Raw genomic sequence first — 17,722 nt, 5'->3', positions numbered from 1 at the left:
ACCTTGAAAATAAATTAAATTTAAAAAAGAAAAAAAAGAAAGAATAAGCCAGTCTTATAAAATGCTTTAAAATAGGATCCCTTAGTATTCTGGTTTTACTTGTTTTAAGAAGCTTGTATTTTTAATTGCTTAATTATCTGTTTTTTCTTTTTAAATCATTTGGCTATAGATGCTTGGAATTAGAATTGTGTTTTGTTGTTTTGTTTTGGGGTTTTTTTGGCTTTCTTTTAGTAGCTAATGGTACTCAATGAAGACCATCCATTCTTTCTACTCGTGCCCTTAGCCTTCCATGTAGTATTTCTGTGGATAGTGCTTTGGAAACCCCGTTTCTTAATTCTGTCAGGACATTTTCAAGACGTCCATTTTAATTATGTTTATTTTAATGATACTTCCTTCAGGAATGTTAGATTTTAGTTCTATTATTTTACTTACATGCTTTGCTAGGAAATAACTTACTCAGTTTTGAATTTCAGAAGCCAAATAGCTGACTTTCTTTATCCTGTTAAGACATTCTATAAGATGTTACATTTGATATGGTTTAAGTGCCATATCATTTTCTTGAAATCCACTCTTGCTTAGCAACACTGAACAAAATGTAAATTTATATTTTTTATTTTAAGAAATAGGAATAACTGGGGGCTGGGAAGGTGGCTCAGTGGTAGAGCGCTTGCCTTGCATGCCTGAGGCCCTGGGTTCAATTCCTCAGCACCACATAAGCAAAAAGAAAAAAGCCGAAAGGGGCGCTGTGGCTCAAGTGGTAGAGAGCTAGCCTTGAGCTGAAGAGCTGAGGGTCAGTGCCCAGGCCCAGAGTTCAGGCCCCACAACCGGACCCCCCCCCCCAAAAAAAAAAGAAATAGGAATAACTAGAATAAAACAATATATGAACAATTTTAACAGAAATAAATATGGTCAATAGACACATGAAAAATGCTCTGAACATCTCTGGCTGTGAAAGAAACACAAATCAAAACAACACTGAAATTCCATCTCACCCACCCCATTTAGAATGGCCATTATCAAGAAAACAGCAACAACAGATGCTGTTGAGGATGTGACCACAGGGAACTCTAATACCCTGTTGGTGGGAATCATAAGCTTGTTAAACCATACTGGAAAGTAGTATGGAGGTCCTCAGAAAAATATAGAATGACCCTATGACCTAATAATTCCACTCCTTGGTATTTATCCAAAAGATTACAAACAAGGTTACAGTAAAGCTACCAGTACAACCATGTCTATTGCAGCACTACTTAGCATAGCTAAGATATGGAATCAACTCACATATACCTCAATGGACAAAAAGATCAAGAAAATGTGGTGTAATACACAATGGAATTTTATGCATCTATTAGAAATAACAATATTGTATCATTTGTAAGGAAATGAAAAGACTTAGAAAATATATATGAAATGGCCTGTCAAGCCCAGAGAAACAGAGATTGCATCACTTTCCTCATATGTGGTAGCTAAGAATTAGCCCATAAATCTACAGGTAAACATGTATGGTGTTATGCAGTTGTTACAAATGTATTAAATATGATAGATTGCAAGGAGAACTCAGTGTAATTCTTTAGAAAGGCACAAAACTCAACAGAATAAACACCAGGAAAAGGGTATTTGCAAGAGGGTGAGGTGGAACCAAGGAGAGATGGGTAGACAAATGAAGAAAAAAAGAGTAGAATGCAGTTAAGAATTCAATGAATAATACTACAAAATTTAGAAAAGTAAGGGAACACGTGGGATGGAGGGGTGGGTGAGAATGTTAAAAGGGGTGACACTGATGATGATGCATTGTATTCAGGAACTGTTTTGTTAAATAGCATACAGTTTGTTCAATTACTTAAAGACAAAAAAGATTTATTGCTTGACAAGGAAATTTCTCATAATCTCTTATAATTACACAAAATAACATTATTATAAAAATCAACATAATTAGAAATTAGATAGTATACATTTTACTATGTTAGTCATATTGCTTATTTTCTTAATCTTTCTAATCGTTTTTACTCTTAGAATAAATAAAGCACTAAGTGTTAAACAAGTTCCTAATAAATTTAAGGTATAATCTAATTCCTATAAGAATGTAAAGATACTTATTTGTAGAAATCTGAAAATAATGGCTTTTGAAATTTGTCATCCATAGGCTGGCGGATAGTCATGGCTGGGAAAGGGTTCTATATATTTCTTTCATTTCTAGTTACAGTTCACACAATCAATCTGAAGTTTAAGAATTCCAAATGCCAGAATTCATAAGACATAAAAATTTAGGGTATATGGTAGAAGTTTGAGTAGGAAATTTGACATAGGTACAGAGAATAATTTTGTCTGTAAAATTCCTAATCCGGAGCTGGGAAGGTGGCTCAGTGGTAGAGTGCTTGCCTTGCATACATGAGGCCCTGGGTTTGATTCCTCAGCACCACATAAGCAAAAAGAAAAAAGCCAGAAGTGGCGCTGTGGCTCAAGTGGTAGAGCGTTAGCCTTGAGTTGAAGAGCTGAGAGACAGCACCCAGGCCCCGAGTTCAGCTCCCACAACTGGACACCCCCCAAAAAATTCCTAATCCTCAGAAATGTTATTGTTCTGTTCCATAAATCCAAATGCTTCAATTACCTTATTTCCTAGGATTGAATTTCTACAACAGAAAAGTATATAGTGCATATGGAGATAAGCATTCAGTTTCCTCCTGTTGCCAATATATCTTGTGATCTTATAGATAATATAGTCCATTCATGAAGAGTTTGTCCAATACCATTAGCCTTTATAGCGAATGTTTTTAGGCAGAAAATTTCAGAGAAGAATTCTTAGTGATTGCTGTTTCTTTAACACTACAGTCTTCAAATTTTCTCAATTACCAAATGATCATGTTTTGTATTAGAGCACATGATCTCTTATAATATTGTAAAACAAAATGTTGCAAGCACATTTATTCCATCAGTTTTACTTATAGTATTTATAACAACTCAAAAAATCTACTTTGACTGATATGACAATTACCAAACACGAAAAAAAATGGGAGTTATATCTTGTAAGGCAGTTTCTGTTTTCAATCCTTAGACAACCATTACATCAAAAGATTCAAACTTTCAGAAAATGTTGGAAAATACAGATGAATATATCATATTTTAAAAAATACTTAATAATTTGGTTTAAATTTTATTTTTCAATGTTTAGTTATATTGAGTTTCCTTCAGTGGTATTTCAGCATTACCTTCTTAATTTGAATAAAATAGAGAACATGATGTGTTATGTTTGGTATAAAGGAAGTCATGTTTATTCAATGTACACTGACTGAATTTTGGGATAAATTTCATTTCCTATGACCTATATACTAATCTAATAAAGAGCAAAATACTAGTTGATATGTAGTCATTTACTAACCATACACACCCAGTTGCTTGAGGCTTATTCATCTCATGGAGATGGGTTTTCCATAAGCCAGGAAGATGGGTTTCTCAATCAATATCCTGCAAGGCCTCAGGACAGTTAGGAGAAAATGCACCGGAAATTAGGATGAGGGCATTTGGAGAGTACACAGGCAAAGCAGCTACAAAAGCAATATTGACCACTAAGAGTCCAGAGTTGAATTGAAAGAATGAGCTAACACTTTGATTGTGTTTTCTTTGCTTCTCTTTGATAATGAATTTATTTTTTAAAAAAATCATCATAATCTTTCCTTTTTATTATCTCTGTAGCAAACAAAGCTTTACAAACAAAAAAATTTTCAAATTAATCTTGATCTACTTCTTTTCCTTCCTACTTACAGAATTTGCTAGCCATTTCATCAATTTTTGTTTGAAATCCATATTTACAGTGTGAATTGAAAGTTTTTTAAATAAGTTTTTTATTGTTAAAATACTGTACAGAGGGGTTACAATCACAGGAGCAAGGTAGTGAGTACATTTCTTATCAAGCATTGTTGCCTCCTCCTTTGTTTTTCCCCTACCATCCATTCCCTCCCACCTCCACAACTACATTCCCTTCCCACCCCCTGCCTGAATTGTAAAGTTCGTTTTTTGACGTAGCGTCTTATACATCTCATTATTGCAATGGGTCAACCTGTATCCCTATTTAAACAATTTTTTCCCAAATTTCAGCTCCCCAAATTATACCAACATCTGAAAGTTTTATGAACAATTTGCTCTTTTTCTCTTGCATTAGAAGTCTAATTAGCTAACAGAGTGTAACAAGTAAGAAGACATGGTTTCTCAAATACTGACTATGCCAGTATTTTGATCACCTCAGATCCTAAATGAGGATGGTTGCTAAGACTTAGTAGACCATTTTCATAAGGCTCTTAGCATAACTCTTCAAAAACAAGTAAAAGGTATTAATATTTCTACTAACTTGATCTTCCTTTACATGCACCCCATTATACTTTAGAGTTTAACTTGTTTAATCAAATGTATTTATATTTCCAAAACATGTATTTTACTTGATGTCTACATCATATTCATTTTTTCCAAATATCTGTATTTGTCTTCTAGTACTTTTCTGTAACAGATGGACCCATAATGGAATGAGTTGCTTAGAAGGGCAGAAATGTACATCAGGTCTCTATGTCTTCTTTCCCCTCTTCATGAGTTCTATTGAATTTAGGATCTACCACACTCCAGTATGACCACATCCTAAGAAATGACCTCATCAGTGACTTTATTTCCAAGTGATGCTACAACTTGAAGTTTTGCATGGCAGAACTTCACATTAGGGAACAAATTCAGCCCATATACTACCTAGTAGATGATACTTCCCTCATTAATTCCTGAAACTCCAAAGTCATTTCTCAATTTTTTAAAATCCACCTCTAGTCAAAGTCTGCATACCTTCTACCTATAGACTGATGGATTATCAGTTCTCTTTATTGCAGAAATTACTACTTTTTCTAATTTCACCATCACATTTTAACTTCTGGCAGTTAATCTCATTTACTTCCTGCCTGGCTTTAATTCTCTTGTCAGATTATATTACAGAAAGTCACTTATTCAGTGTTCAACTTATTAACTTTATCAAAAATAATTTACCAAATGTCCCTCACAGACCAGGCATTATTCCACAGTCATGGAATACAGAAAATGAAATATTTTTTTACCCTCAATAAACATGCAGACAAGTAAGTTTTACATGTAAACAAGTTGGTATAATAACGTGCTACAGGCATTTTGTTAGGTATATGGACAAAAGTGACAGCAGGGGATAATAAACAAGTGCGAAATTCTATGTGATCAAATCCCAGAAACCTTCCTAGAGGAAGAAATATTATTTTTACTAAGAATTTCTATTAAGAAATCATTCCCTCCTGACACTAACTATTTGGCATGTTTTCCTTATCAACAAGTCTCTATCTTCTTTCCATGCAGTCTTCCTGACTTCTACCATCTAAAATTCCTTACATTTTTAAAGGCTTGCTTAAGAACATATATTTATTTATCCATTTTTGGATAATTTCAGCTTACAGTGGCCCAATCTTTTCATATTTCTTCCACATAATTCCTGATAACTTGTATTTTATAAAAACCATTTGTTACATTGAATACTTGAAGTCATTGGAGAAATAGATGGTTAAAGATACTTCATTTAGGAAGTTAACAACTATTTGCTTAAAATGTCATTATATAAATTTGTTTTCTAAACTAAAATCTCTTCTAGAGTAGTTTGTATGTCCACTATTCATATCTTTCTGGGTATGGGGCAAGGGGTCAAATGAAACATAAAGTAAATAAACTTTTAAGTATTTAACTAACCTAAAAATAGGTATGAGTAAATGTTTTTCAAGTGTAAACTAAGCATGAACCTTAAGCACAGGTATTTGATATCTTTCTTCGCAGTGTTGACTAAATTATAAACGAAAACTCTGACTGAGATGTTGCTTCTTTTAACCTAGCCATTCTAAAATGCTTTTTTTTCTGATTACTTAAAATGTCAAGACAGTGTAATTCAGAATTTGGAGTCTAAATTTGAAAAAAATAGCTGTGGAATTGAACTTGGAAAAACACATTTATAGTTCATCCTAGTGTTTGCCAGAGCAAGTCATCAGCAACAAGTGGTCCCTCCCTGTGTTACTGCGCATTGGCTGGATGGTTCCACTGACTGATGAGCCACAGCTCTCTTCTCCCAAGGTACCTACTGTGTACACACCAGTTGGGTCAGAAACAAGAGTACCATTGTTTTACACTCAGTCAAGGGAAAAAATGGTACAGAAACTAAAATAGGAGCAATGACTTTGAGGAAGTACCAGCATTTCTGCACATCTTTCCTGGCCAGTTGGCCGATAGAAGGAATCTGTTGCCAGTCACCAGCAACAAGCCAGGAGTAACTCTTACATAGCTTGAAAGTGAAATTCTGGTGGACTTCAACTCAGATTTTAATCTTCTTTCTTGAAAAAAGTAACTCTACAAATAATACATGGAAGAAAAGAAACAAGGAAATTATGGAACGCAAGTCAGAGAACTCTTTTGACTTCCATCACCTTTAGCCTAACTGTGAAATATTCCCTAACCCTTAGCCCTGTCAAATATTCCTTAACAACCTGAGTTTGCCTCAAGATTATTTAAAAAACAAAAAAACCCAACCCCAACTATGTTCTTGTGGTCAATTACTGCGAATGCCCTCACTAGCCTATAAGCTTCTTGATGTCCTCAAGAACTACATTACTTTAACTTTGTTTTCCGAGTTCTTGTAAAATAACAGTAAATACATTATCAGCATGAAAGTGTTAGGTTGTTGTCATGTTTAATTCAAATTTAGGTAAGCAAACAGTAAACATTTATCTTTTGATGTTTAAATATTCTTTAGTCAATGGTATTGGAGAGCTAAAATACCCAAGGAAGAAATAATCCACACAGGGCATCTCAAAATTATTATCAGCCATTCTGGGTAAGGGGTCACTGAATACTGTGCTTTGAGGTTTCTACTTTCTCCCCACTGTGTACACAGCCTTGGGATTTCCATTATCCAATAGGGCAATTAAGAACTAGTAAATGTCACATGGTTTTGAGGATAACAGTGTTATTTTGATTTCTATATTTCTTTTGATCCTAGTTTATTTGAAGTCTGTTTTTTCTAATTGTATTTCCAAATAGTTTCAAAGTGATTGAATGTTGCTTTCATTTTGGCTTGTAGGAAATCTTCAGGCTGATGTTTTCATGATTTAGTTATAATTAATGCAAATAAACAATAGGAAAAGACCTCTCAGAATTTACAAAAAGATAGCTGGAATAAGGAATAGACATTCAAAAAGGCTCCAAAGACATATGAAGTAATGAGAGAATGGAATTGACCTTATGAATATCGATGTGAGTGTAAAATTTTCCTAATATACTACTGAAACACATAGGTGCAAAATTATTCTTTAAGAGAATTTCATTGCCTTTTGCAGCTTTTGTATTCTTTTTATTGCATTTGGCAAAGAAACTGGACTCCAAATTTGGATCAGTAATCAAAAGCTTCCTATATTTTTAGATAAATACTCAGTAAAATTTGCAGGATCCAAAAATATTAACTAACTAACTAAATTAATTCTTCTATTTCTTTTGTCAAACTGACTCATTTGTTGAGCTTAATTTGCAACAACCCTTTAAGGCTAACTTATTTGTGATCTCTGGCAGCATTTATTTTTCCTTAAAAGTAAAATCTCAAATTTTATTTTTTATTTCCATTAATAAATGGAAAAACCAAAGCATGCTTTTACTTTACTATTTTGGTGACAGTTAAATAGTAAACAACTTGGTCAACCATTTTGTCCAACCTAAGATTTATATTCCTTAGTTGAATAAATGTCTTATATTCTTTTCCTCTGATTTCTACACTCGCTAACCATTGTATTAGCAAAAAATATTCCATAACTATTTAATTATAAAGAAATTAAAAGTTTTGGAAAACTAAATCATCCCATGCAAACTTAAAGGAAATAACAAAAGTGTACAATTCTCTTATATTTTCTGCATAATCATCATATTTTAAGAATTAAAACATAAATTAAACAATGATTTAATCCAGAATTTAAAGAAGATTAAAAGAAATAGCATTAATTATTAATAATCTAAAACTTTCAGAAGTCTAGCAAAACTTACCCATGTTAACATTTCCTCTATGTCAGAATTTAAATTTGGTCTCTACATGTTAAGTGAAAGTTTCTCCACAGAAAACATAAGGATTTATGGTTAAAATTTTGAATACTATTACTTATCTTTTCACCTAATCACAGTATAAGGAAGTATCTTTGTGTTGTTTTCTAATGAAATTTGTAAATCCTCCTTGAGTTTGTAAAATTAAAGAGAAAATATAATTGTTTTTGGTCTTCTTAACATCTCTTCTTTTTCTTTTCTTTCTCTCTTCTCTTTCCTTGCTTTTATTGTCATTTTCTTTCTACAAACACATAAATTTCCCAATGAATAACTTTGCTGTGCATCTAGGAAGTTATTAGTATAACTTTCCAAATGCTTTTCCAAAGCATTTCTCAGTGTGGCCTTTGAGATTCAGTGCACATTAAGTCTTGACCTTAAACCTGTAATAGCTGAGCTGGCTTTTATATAAAGGATAAACTGAATGTGAGATTAAGCAATGGATTTTAGCTCTGGGATAATATTTACTGTTTACTTAAAGCCTGTTTCCTGCTCTGGAAATGACTTGTAAGATTAAGGACTGGATTTTAGCTCTGGGATAATATTCCCCGTTTTACTTAAATCCTGTTTCCTGCTCTGAAAATGACTTGTAAGAAAATGACAGAAAGGGTACAACCTATTTTCATTTCTGCTTTTCAGTAAAGTCATCTATATTTCCATATCTACAAAACTAATGTAAAAAATGTGTAGATCAAACAAGATTGTTAGTTCAGATAAGTAGATATATACTCAGGTGGAGAAAATTAGAGATCATGCCTTCAAGATGAGAGAACTGGTGCTGTTTCCCTTCTCCCTTTGTCCCAGAACTGAGTTCCAGAGGTAATGGTGCAGAAAATTACAAGCCTTTAAATTCCCTCAGAAACCCTTCAAAGTATTAAAAAGCCATGGCAAGTCAGACGCTGGTGGTTCATGACTGTAATCCTAGCGACTCAAGAGGCTGAGATCTGAGGATCGTGGTTCAAAGCCAGCCTGGGCAGGAAAATCTGTGAAACTCTTAACTCCAATAAAGCACTCCGAAAACCGGAAGTAGCACTGTGACTCAACTGGTAGAGCTCTAGCTTTGAACTAAAAGCTGAGGGACAGCTCCCAGGCCCAGAGTTTAAGCCCCCTCCACCCCCCCAAAAAAAGCCATGACAGTCAATGAATGGGAACAAATTAAGAACTATAGAGCTTGGTCTGAATAAGAACAGTGAGTAAAGTATAATTGAATGAAAGTAAGTACACTAACTTCAATAATTGGGCTTTTTCTTGAATTATTAAATGCTCTTTGTATTAGAGAAGGATGACAAACAATGTAAAATGCAGTTACATCCTTGTAGATTGTAAGTTGTAGAGTTAAGTTGATTCTAAAAATGTCTTACATATTTAATTTTATGCTCATCTTATACATATTTCTCTTAAAATATAAAAATAAATAATTTATTTTAAAAAGAATAAAATGCATGATTTTTAGGATAAACTATCTGAAATGAATAATATTAATAAATAATTATTCCCACATGCTCACGTATGTTTTGCTCTTGTAGTTATGGCCCAGGTGTGAGTAAAGAGCTAAAAGTAGATTCCCAGCTGGGCACAGGTTGCTCATGTTAGTAATCCTAGCTACTCAGGAGGCTGAGATCTGAGGATCGAAGTTTGAAGCCATCCAACCAAGAATGTTCATGAGATGCTTATCTCCAATTAATCACAGAAATAACCAGAAGTGATGCTGTGGCTCAAGTGGTAGAGTTCTAGTCTTGAGCAAAAAGACAGCGGCCAGGGCCAGAGTTCAAACCCCAGGACTGGCAAGAAAAAGAAAAAAGAAAAAGAAAAAAGTGGATTTCCTATACCTATGCAATAGCCCAGGACTGAAGCAAACAATTTTGCATTCAGTAAGGTCTAGATATCTTCTTTATATTCTTACAATTTCAATAGAAAAGCCCCTTTTTTATGTCAGAGTGTTTCAAAATGATTGTACTACCTATAGTGTCTTAAGCCTTAAGCTAATGGTTAATATCAACCAAATCAGTTCATGAAATATTGAGCACCTATTAAGATCTTGATATTATTTTAGGATTTCCTAACATATTAATGAAAAGTAGCAGAATAAATAAGATCTGTCATTATAAAGTTACAGTTCTATTATAAGGAGCTAATAAATACAGAAACTCAAATAATATTCAAATTTGAAAGAGAAAATTACTACATTAGAATGGGTAAAGAGAAATGAAAGAGTGAACACCATGTATATAGTGTTGCATGTGTGTAAGTTCTATACTCAGGATATTGAGACAGGAGCATATGAAGTTTAAGAAGAAAAAAATAAGTATAGGCTAAGTGTCATAATTTTAAAGGTACAGGACGATTTTCATTTTTTATAAGATGGTAGTATAGGTTTCATGGAGAAGTTTACATTTGGCCTGAGATTTCAGGAAATATACCTGGAAGCTGAATACGCTACAATACTGAGAGCTATCTCCACGCTCCATAGAATCCCTGAACACTATGAAAGGAGATGTTTAGTTCTCTTTATTTTGAGCAAGTTTATGGAAAAGAATAGGTAGTAGAACGTTTTAATTCAAAACTGTTCATGTATTTTAGAGAGACAGAGTCTTTTGGTATAGCACCTGTATGTAACTTAATCACTAGAATAAATATTAATTGTATGACTATGGTTTGCCATAGAAATTACCACAGAAATTTTGAATGTATAGAATGTAAGTTTGAGCCAATTCTCTTCATGGTATTTTTGCAGCTGTTCAAGGGGTTGAGCCATGTGGGATATTTTTTGGGAAAGGAGGGGGCTGAAATGCAAGAGAAATCTGAAAGTTGTTCTTCCAGACAGAATTGTAGATGAGCATTTCATGTGCAGTGCATGTAGTTTTAGTTTCACATCTTGGCCACAATCATTTATATTTCCCAATGACACATGGAAAGAAATGTAAGTAGTACTGAATATGAGGATATTTCTCTTTTTTTCCATTTTAAGTAAAGTAAAACCAGATTTTCTAGTTAAATGAAAAGCCACTGTATTTAAAGTTGAAAAACATTTGTGGGAGGATTTCAGATACTACTACTTTCATAGCCAATTTATAAATTTGGTTTTGTTTGGATGTGGTATTGAAATTCTGTGTGTGAATTGCTTCCTCTACCTTCTTAGATTCAAGAAAATAATTAATTGGTAATATATCACCTTTGAATATAAAATGAAATTATCCTTAGTGGGTTAGAAATTTAATTCATTTCAAGTAATTATTTAGTAAAATATCATTGAACATTCTTCAATAATTTTGTGTAACTGTGACAAAACTCTTGAAACAAACAACTTACAAATTTGCTTTGCCTCATAATTTCAGGGGTGGTAGTCCATTGTCTTGGTAACATTGCTTCTGAGCTTATGTGTGGAAGGGCAGAATACCATGGTGAAGAACATGTGGAAGAGCAAAATTGCTTACCTCATGGCAAACAAGAAGGGATCAGGGACAGAATGGACACTGCAAAGACACACTAGTGACCTACTTTCCAAATAAGTTCAACCTCCGTCTAGCCAATTTAGCTATTAACTCAATAATGGATTTATCTATTGATAAAGTTAACACCTTCATGATCTAATCACCTCACAATATAGCCACCATCTGGCCACCAAAATCTGGCACACAACAAATGCCAGTTTACACAATGAAAGAGAGGAGGGTACAGCAAAAGTAGCAATTGGAATAAGTATCCAAAAACCAGGTTTCAATATAGGATCTCATCAGAATGTAAAACTGTGCAATAGACTGAAGAAGAAATATATAATTCAATAAGAAATATATAAATCCCCACCACCTGGTACTCATGCAAACACCCACCCACCTACTATTTCATAGATAAAGCTTCAGGGTTAGGTTGAAAAAAATAATTGTACAAATATGTGACACCTCCCTATCAATTATTCCTGGTAACTTCATATGTTTCTGTTTCTATAATTTTTTTAACACTTTAAGGACTGGATATAGAGAAAGAGAAATCATAAATGTGAGATTGTTAGCATGTATTCCTCAGGGGTGTAAATAGTAAATGAATGCGCTCCTTTGTCTTTCCTTTATAATGGTAAAATGTACTCTAGAGCAGAAGTAAAGAGAAGGTTTCCTGAACTCAATCCATCAGCTAGGGCTATGTGGGCAGGTTGCATCTGTAGCTTGGTTCAGAGAGACACAGAAGCTGCTTTGTTGCTGCTTCCATGGTCCCATGAGCAGATAGTATCATGGGTCCTTCAAAGATTTCTACAGACTGGGAAAGTTTACCGAATGGCAGGCCCTGCCCCCCCCCTCCCCAGTCCCCCTTCACCACCTTAGCCCAGATTAACTAGGTCAGCTGAGTCAGGAAGACAATTGTTCTAAACTATGAGTTGTGACTGACACACTCCTCTTCCTTTCTGATACAGAGGTGTGTACTTGAGATACGGAAGAACCACCATGTTATCCATTTCATTTTAATTTGAAATGGGGGCCTGAATTACATATCTTTCTGTGGGAAGTGTAGTAAGCATTTCAATTAACTAGTTTCTTCCTACCCTCATTTATACACTTATCTCTGCTATCAACACATTTATCAAAGGGCGACTGTATGACCTTAGGTAGAAGATGACTGAGATGAACACTGTCCTGAAGCCCAAGAAGAAAGTGGTAAACATGATGTGAAAAACACTTGTCTAGGAGATGTACAATGATTATATAACTCATGAACAGTCTACATTGTTTCTGAGAGAGAGACCTTTACTTTGATGACACTTGTCTATCACAATTCAATAAGAATGCATAATTTTGTCATACACATATATGTGTGCATATTACCTTAGTTTTCTACAACAAAAATAACTCCAGTTGGCCAGGTACTGGTGGCTCATGCCTGTAATCCTAGCTACTCAGGAGGCTGAGATCTGAGGATCTTGGTTCAAAGCCAGCCTGGCAGGAAAGTCTGGAAGACTCTTATCTCCAATAAACCACCAGAAAACTGGAAGTGGTTCTGTGGCTTACGACTTGAGTTGAGGAGCTGAGGGACAGCACCCAGGCCCAGAGTTCAGGCCCCATGAATGACAAAACAAAACAAAACAAAACAAACCAACAACAACAATAAACCCTCCAGTTAGTTAATGTAGAGCCAACTATCTCTGGGTCAGTCAGTTGGTTTCAGTTTGGCCATTTCTATTCAGACTTCTTTGCCCATGTATAAAAGCTGTGTATGAACAAATGGAAATGCAGGGTGTGGCCCACAGTTGGCAAGCAGTAGTTCTAAGAACTTGGTTTCCAATAATTTATTATAATAAAGTGGTTGGTTTGGTCTGCCATCTAGTGAGTACAAACTGAATTTTGACTATTAAACTTAAAAACAGAAGATTTATGAGAAGACATGAAAGCATATGAGAAGTACAGGACATTAGAGCTGATTTCAAGTAAAATGTGGTCAGACAAAATATGTCTCCTCTTCCTAAGGTATCAGTGCCAGGACTTTTGTGGGGATGACTTCATACTGGATTCAATTTGTTGAAACATTTGGTAAAGAGCAAAGAATTTTGTAGCTTGACAGACAAAAATTAGGCAAATTACAACATCACACAAGTTCAAGAGTGAAAAATATTGTTAGTTCTACCAGCTCTCTTAAACTTTAGGGAAGATAAAGAAACACTAGTAGCAAATTTAAAAGAGAAGAAAAGAAAATGTGAGTAGCTAAGTATAATGGTTTTAGAGCTCTTTGTTCAGATAGTGCAAAAATATTTGTTTAAACAAATCCTTTAAAACACAATGTTAATACATGCAGACATAAACCTAAGCTTTAGATATCAGCTTATATTAATTTTTATGATTTAATTGGGAGAGCCAGGAGGATAAACATTGAAATTTTTATGAGGTCATTTGAAAAATTCTTACATTCTTATTGTCTTGATAAAATAAATTTTTCTTGATAATTTTACTGCGGTTTTTTTTCAATAAATTGGCTACAATGTTGTTTATACTTTTCTTTTGGCTCGGTGTCTCTGTAAGAAACAGAAGGGGCAATATGATTATAAGATGCAAAACCACCATGCAGAAACAAGAAGCTTGCAAGACACACCATGTTTTCTACCCTCTATTTCTGTGTACACAGCTTTTGTTCAGACATGACTTGAGACCATCACTGAGTGTTTGTACCCTCCATGATGTGAGTGGATGCTGTACTGGTGAAGGGAAGGCATGATTGACTGTGAATGTGCTTCTCCTTCTCTTTGCCATTTAAAAACACTCCAATTCCATTTCCATATCATTTTAAATTTAATTATATGTTTTCAGGGGAAAGAGACCAGTGATGAATCAGAGGATAAAACTAGCCTTCAACATTGTCATTTAAAGAAAGTAATACACTGACCTACTTTTGTGCCCCTTGCATTTAAGTCACGAGTCTTAAACTCTCAGGAAGAAAGTGTACTTTTTAATGTATTAATAGAGGACCAGGAGTGTGACTAACCCCTCCCCACCCCAAGCTGGAAGGAACTACAGTAACAAGAGCAAGTTACCTTCTGAAGTGTTTCTCCCACAATTTAAGGACATTAAGATTACAGCTTTACCACATGGCATCTTGTTTTTGTCTTTCATGTCTTCTTTCTACTGCCTAATACCTTTTTTTTGGTTGGTCGTGGGGCTTGGGCTTGGGCTTGACTCTTGGCTTGGGCGCTGTCCCTGCGCTCTTCAGCTCTGTGCTTGAGCCACAGCACCACTTCCGGTTTTCTGGTGGTTTATTGGAGATAAGACTCTCACGGACTTTCCTGCCCAGGCTGGCTTTGAACCGTGATCCTCTGACCTCAGCCTCCTGAGTAGCTAGGATTACAGGCGTGAGCCACCGGAGCCCAGCTGCCTAATATCTATTTTTATAAGAAATATACATATTTGCATAAAATATAACATAAATGGTAATATATTTTACCATTGAACTTCATATTATAATATATGCATTAGAAAATTACATATTGTCTAATGTAAAATACAATTCTGCATATAGTTGATTATTTTATTATATAAATAAATATCGTGTATATGAAACATACCATCTATATTGTACTCCATGATGAAAATATACATTTTGTTTCTTTTTGGGGGGGGGGGGTTGGTCGTGGGGCTTGAACTCCGGGCCTGGGTGCTGTGCTCTACCACTTGAACCACAGCGCCACTTCCAAAAACACACATTTTGAAGGACAGAGTATATATGCTTTCAAGATTTTACACAGAGCCAAGTTCATACTCGTTTAACCACCCATAAATATTTTCTTTTAACAGTAATCTCTCCCTTAGCTGCTACTGCCCATGTTGAGAAACAGAGCAAACTGAGCTGGCATATCTAATTTTTAGAAAAAATTACCTTCTTAATTGCAAAACTTAATGAACTATGTTATATTTAATTTAGCTTCTTAATATAATTGTTCAAAGGACCATGGTTGCAAAGACCGTGATTGAGAAATTTTTATTATTAAACACCCTTATTTTAAATGACAGGATATTTTCATCACAGAACTACATTGTTTTAATCTAATTAAATGTCATTCAATCTCACACTACTTATTTGATGTCAAAATATCAGATTGTGTTTTCAGAATATCCTTACCAAAAACCATATGAAAACATAAATCATTTTTCTCTAATGGCTGTCTATAGTAGCACTTCATACAGAAAGCCAATGATTTTGACTAGCTATTTACTGCACAGTTAAAGCCTTTTGTTCTGAAAAAAACAGGTAGCAAACTTAATGTTCTCCTTATAAATTAGTAGGTAGATCAAATGGATGTAGTGTTTGAGAGAAAATTTCAAATTACCAAATTTCTGTGATTAAAGACCAAATATATGAAGTACATTAAGAGAGAAGGCAGTTTGAAAGTGTTTTTTAGCTTTATTCTAATATAATTCATAAATAAAAATTATATGTTTATTCTTGAGTTAAACTGGAATCACAGTTATCTATAGTTCTACATTATCATTTGATTATACATATATGTCAAATTATTTTTCTAAGATTATAAATATACTTTAAAATATTATATTTTATGAAATATAAAGTTAATGCTATGCAATTAAGTTAGTGAACCATAATTTAGGTTTATTCCTCCATCCCTACCTTCCTTTATTCTTTCCTTCCCATCTTCTTGTTTATTCAACAACTAATTATTAAATGGAGGTTCTATGGAGGATTAAACACCAGAAATGCAATATTAAGCAAAAATATATCTTGTCCTTAACCTTGTAAAGTTTGTTGACTCATAGAGGAGATAAGAAAACTAAAAAAATATTAAATAAATAGATAATACTACTTATATTTCATGAATTACATTAGTGAATTTTGCCTGGTTCTTCAATTTCATTACATAGCACACATGCTAGCAACTGGCACAACAATAAATAGATAAATAAATAAATAAATCTTACAGGAATCACTCTCTGGTTAAAAAACTATGCCATGCCTGTTTTCTATCACTTTTTTCTTCCTCCTCCAGGGAGAAGATGTAAATATTATAATCATTTCATCATGAATTGTGTATCATGTTGTAAATACTAATCTCTGGTTGTCTGTGCAGAAGGTTCTTTATTTCTCAGCCTAGAAAGAGATGATTCATTGTCTTAATTATTTTGCATTTTCCAAATTTCAGAATGCTTACTTCTACTTTTGTTTTCATCCTATTTTTTTAGATGTATTTGATGAAGAAATAGCCTGCACACAGCATGGCCAGATGTACTTAAACAGGGATGTATGGAAACCTTCCCCCTGTGAGATCTGTGTCTGTGACAATGGAGCCATTCTCTGTGACAAGATAGAGTGCCTCGAAATGCTCACCTGTGCCAACCCTGTGAGGCCCAGCGGGGAGTGCTGCCCCATATGTCCAGGAACAGGTGGAGATGGAAATAACAATTTTGGTAAGAATGCCAAAGGCTAGCTCAGAACTGAGCCAGTGACACCTGTATAGCTGTGGACATTTTGCTCACAGCGTTCAGCAATTGAAAGAGTAATCAGGAGCTGGGAAGGTGGCTCACTGGCAGAGTGCTTGTCTTGCATGCGTGAGGCCCTGGATTCGATTCCTCAGCACCACATAAGCAAGAAAAACAAATAACAAAAAGAACCCGAAGTGGCACTGTGGTTCAAGTGGTAGAGTGCTTTCCTTGAGCTGAAGAGCTGAAGGACAGTGCCCAGGCCCAGAGTTCAGGCCCCACGACCAGCAAAAAAAAAAAAAAAAAAAGAGTAATCAGAGCATTTTTTTCCAATGACTTCTGATATTAATGATTTTGCTCTTTTCCTTTATCTAACATTACATAGAAGCAGACAACAAATTCCTATACCAACTTTTCCATAGGGAAAAGTTTCTTTTATCAGTCATGGGGTTTGAACTCAGGGTCTGGGAGCTGTCCCTGAATTTCTCTGTTCAAGGTTAGCATTCTCCCACTTTGTTTCACAGCTCCACTTCTGGTTTTTCTGGTGGTTACTTGGAGATAAAGAGTCTCACAGACCTTCCTGCCCAGGCTGGCTTTGAACCACAATCCCAGCAGATCTTCAGCCTCCTGAGTAGCTAAGATTACAGGCATGAACCAGCAGCACCCAGCTCAAATGTAATTTAGTGCCAAAGCACCCTCTA

The 17,722-nt window shown here is 34.6% G+C and overlaps 1 protein-coding gene across 1 annotated transcript in view; it reads left to right on the top strand.

The window, feature by feature from the left end:
- Col5a2 (collagen type V alpha 2 chain) overlaps positions 1-17,722 on the top strand; it is a 138,067-nt gene that overhangs the window by 49,326 nt on the left and 71,019 nt on the right. Inside the window, exon 2 of the mRNA XM_069995626.1 lies at positions 16,785-17,009. Coding sequence (XP_069851727.1) covers positions 16,785-17,009 — 225 coding nt within the window. The remainder of the gene's footprint in view (positions 1-16,784; positions 17,010-17,722) is intronic.

Source organism: Dipodomys merriami, unplaced genomic scaffold (genome assembly GCF_024711535.1).
Source record: "Dipodomys merriami isolate MVZ:Mamm:240054 unplaced genomic scaffold, mDipMer1.0.p SCAF_49, whole genome shotgun sequence".
Taxonomy (NCBI): Eukaryota; Metazoa; Chordata; class Mammalia; order Rodentia; family Heteromyidae; genus Dipodomys; species Dipodomys merriami.
This window is presented reverse-complemented; position numbering and strand designations above follow the sequence as displayed.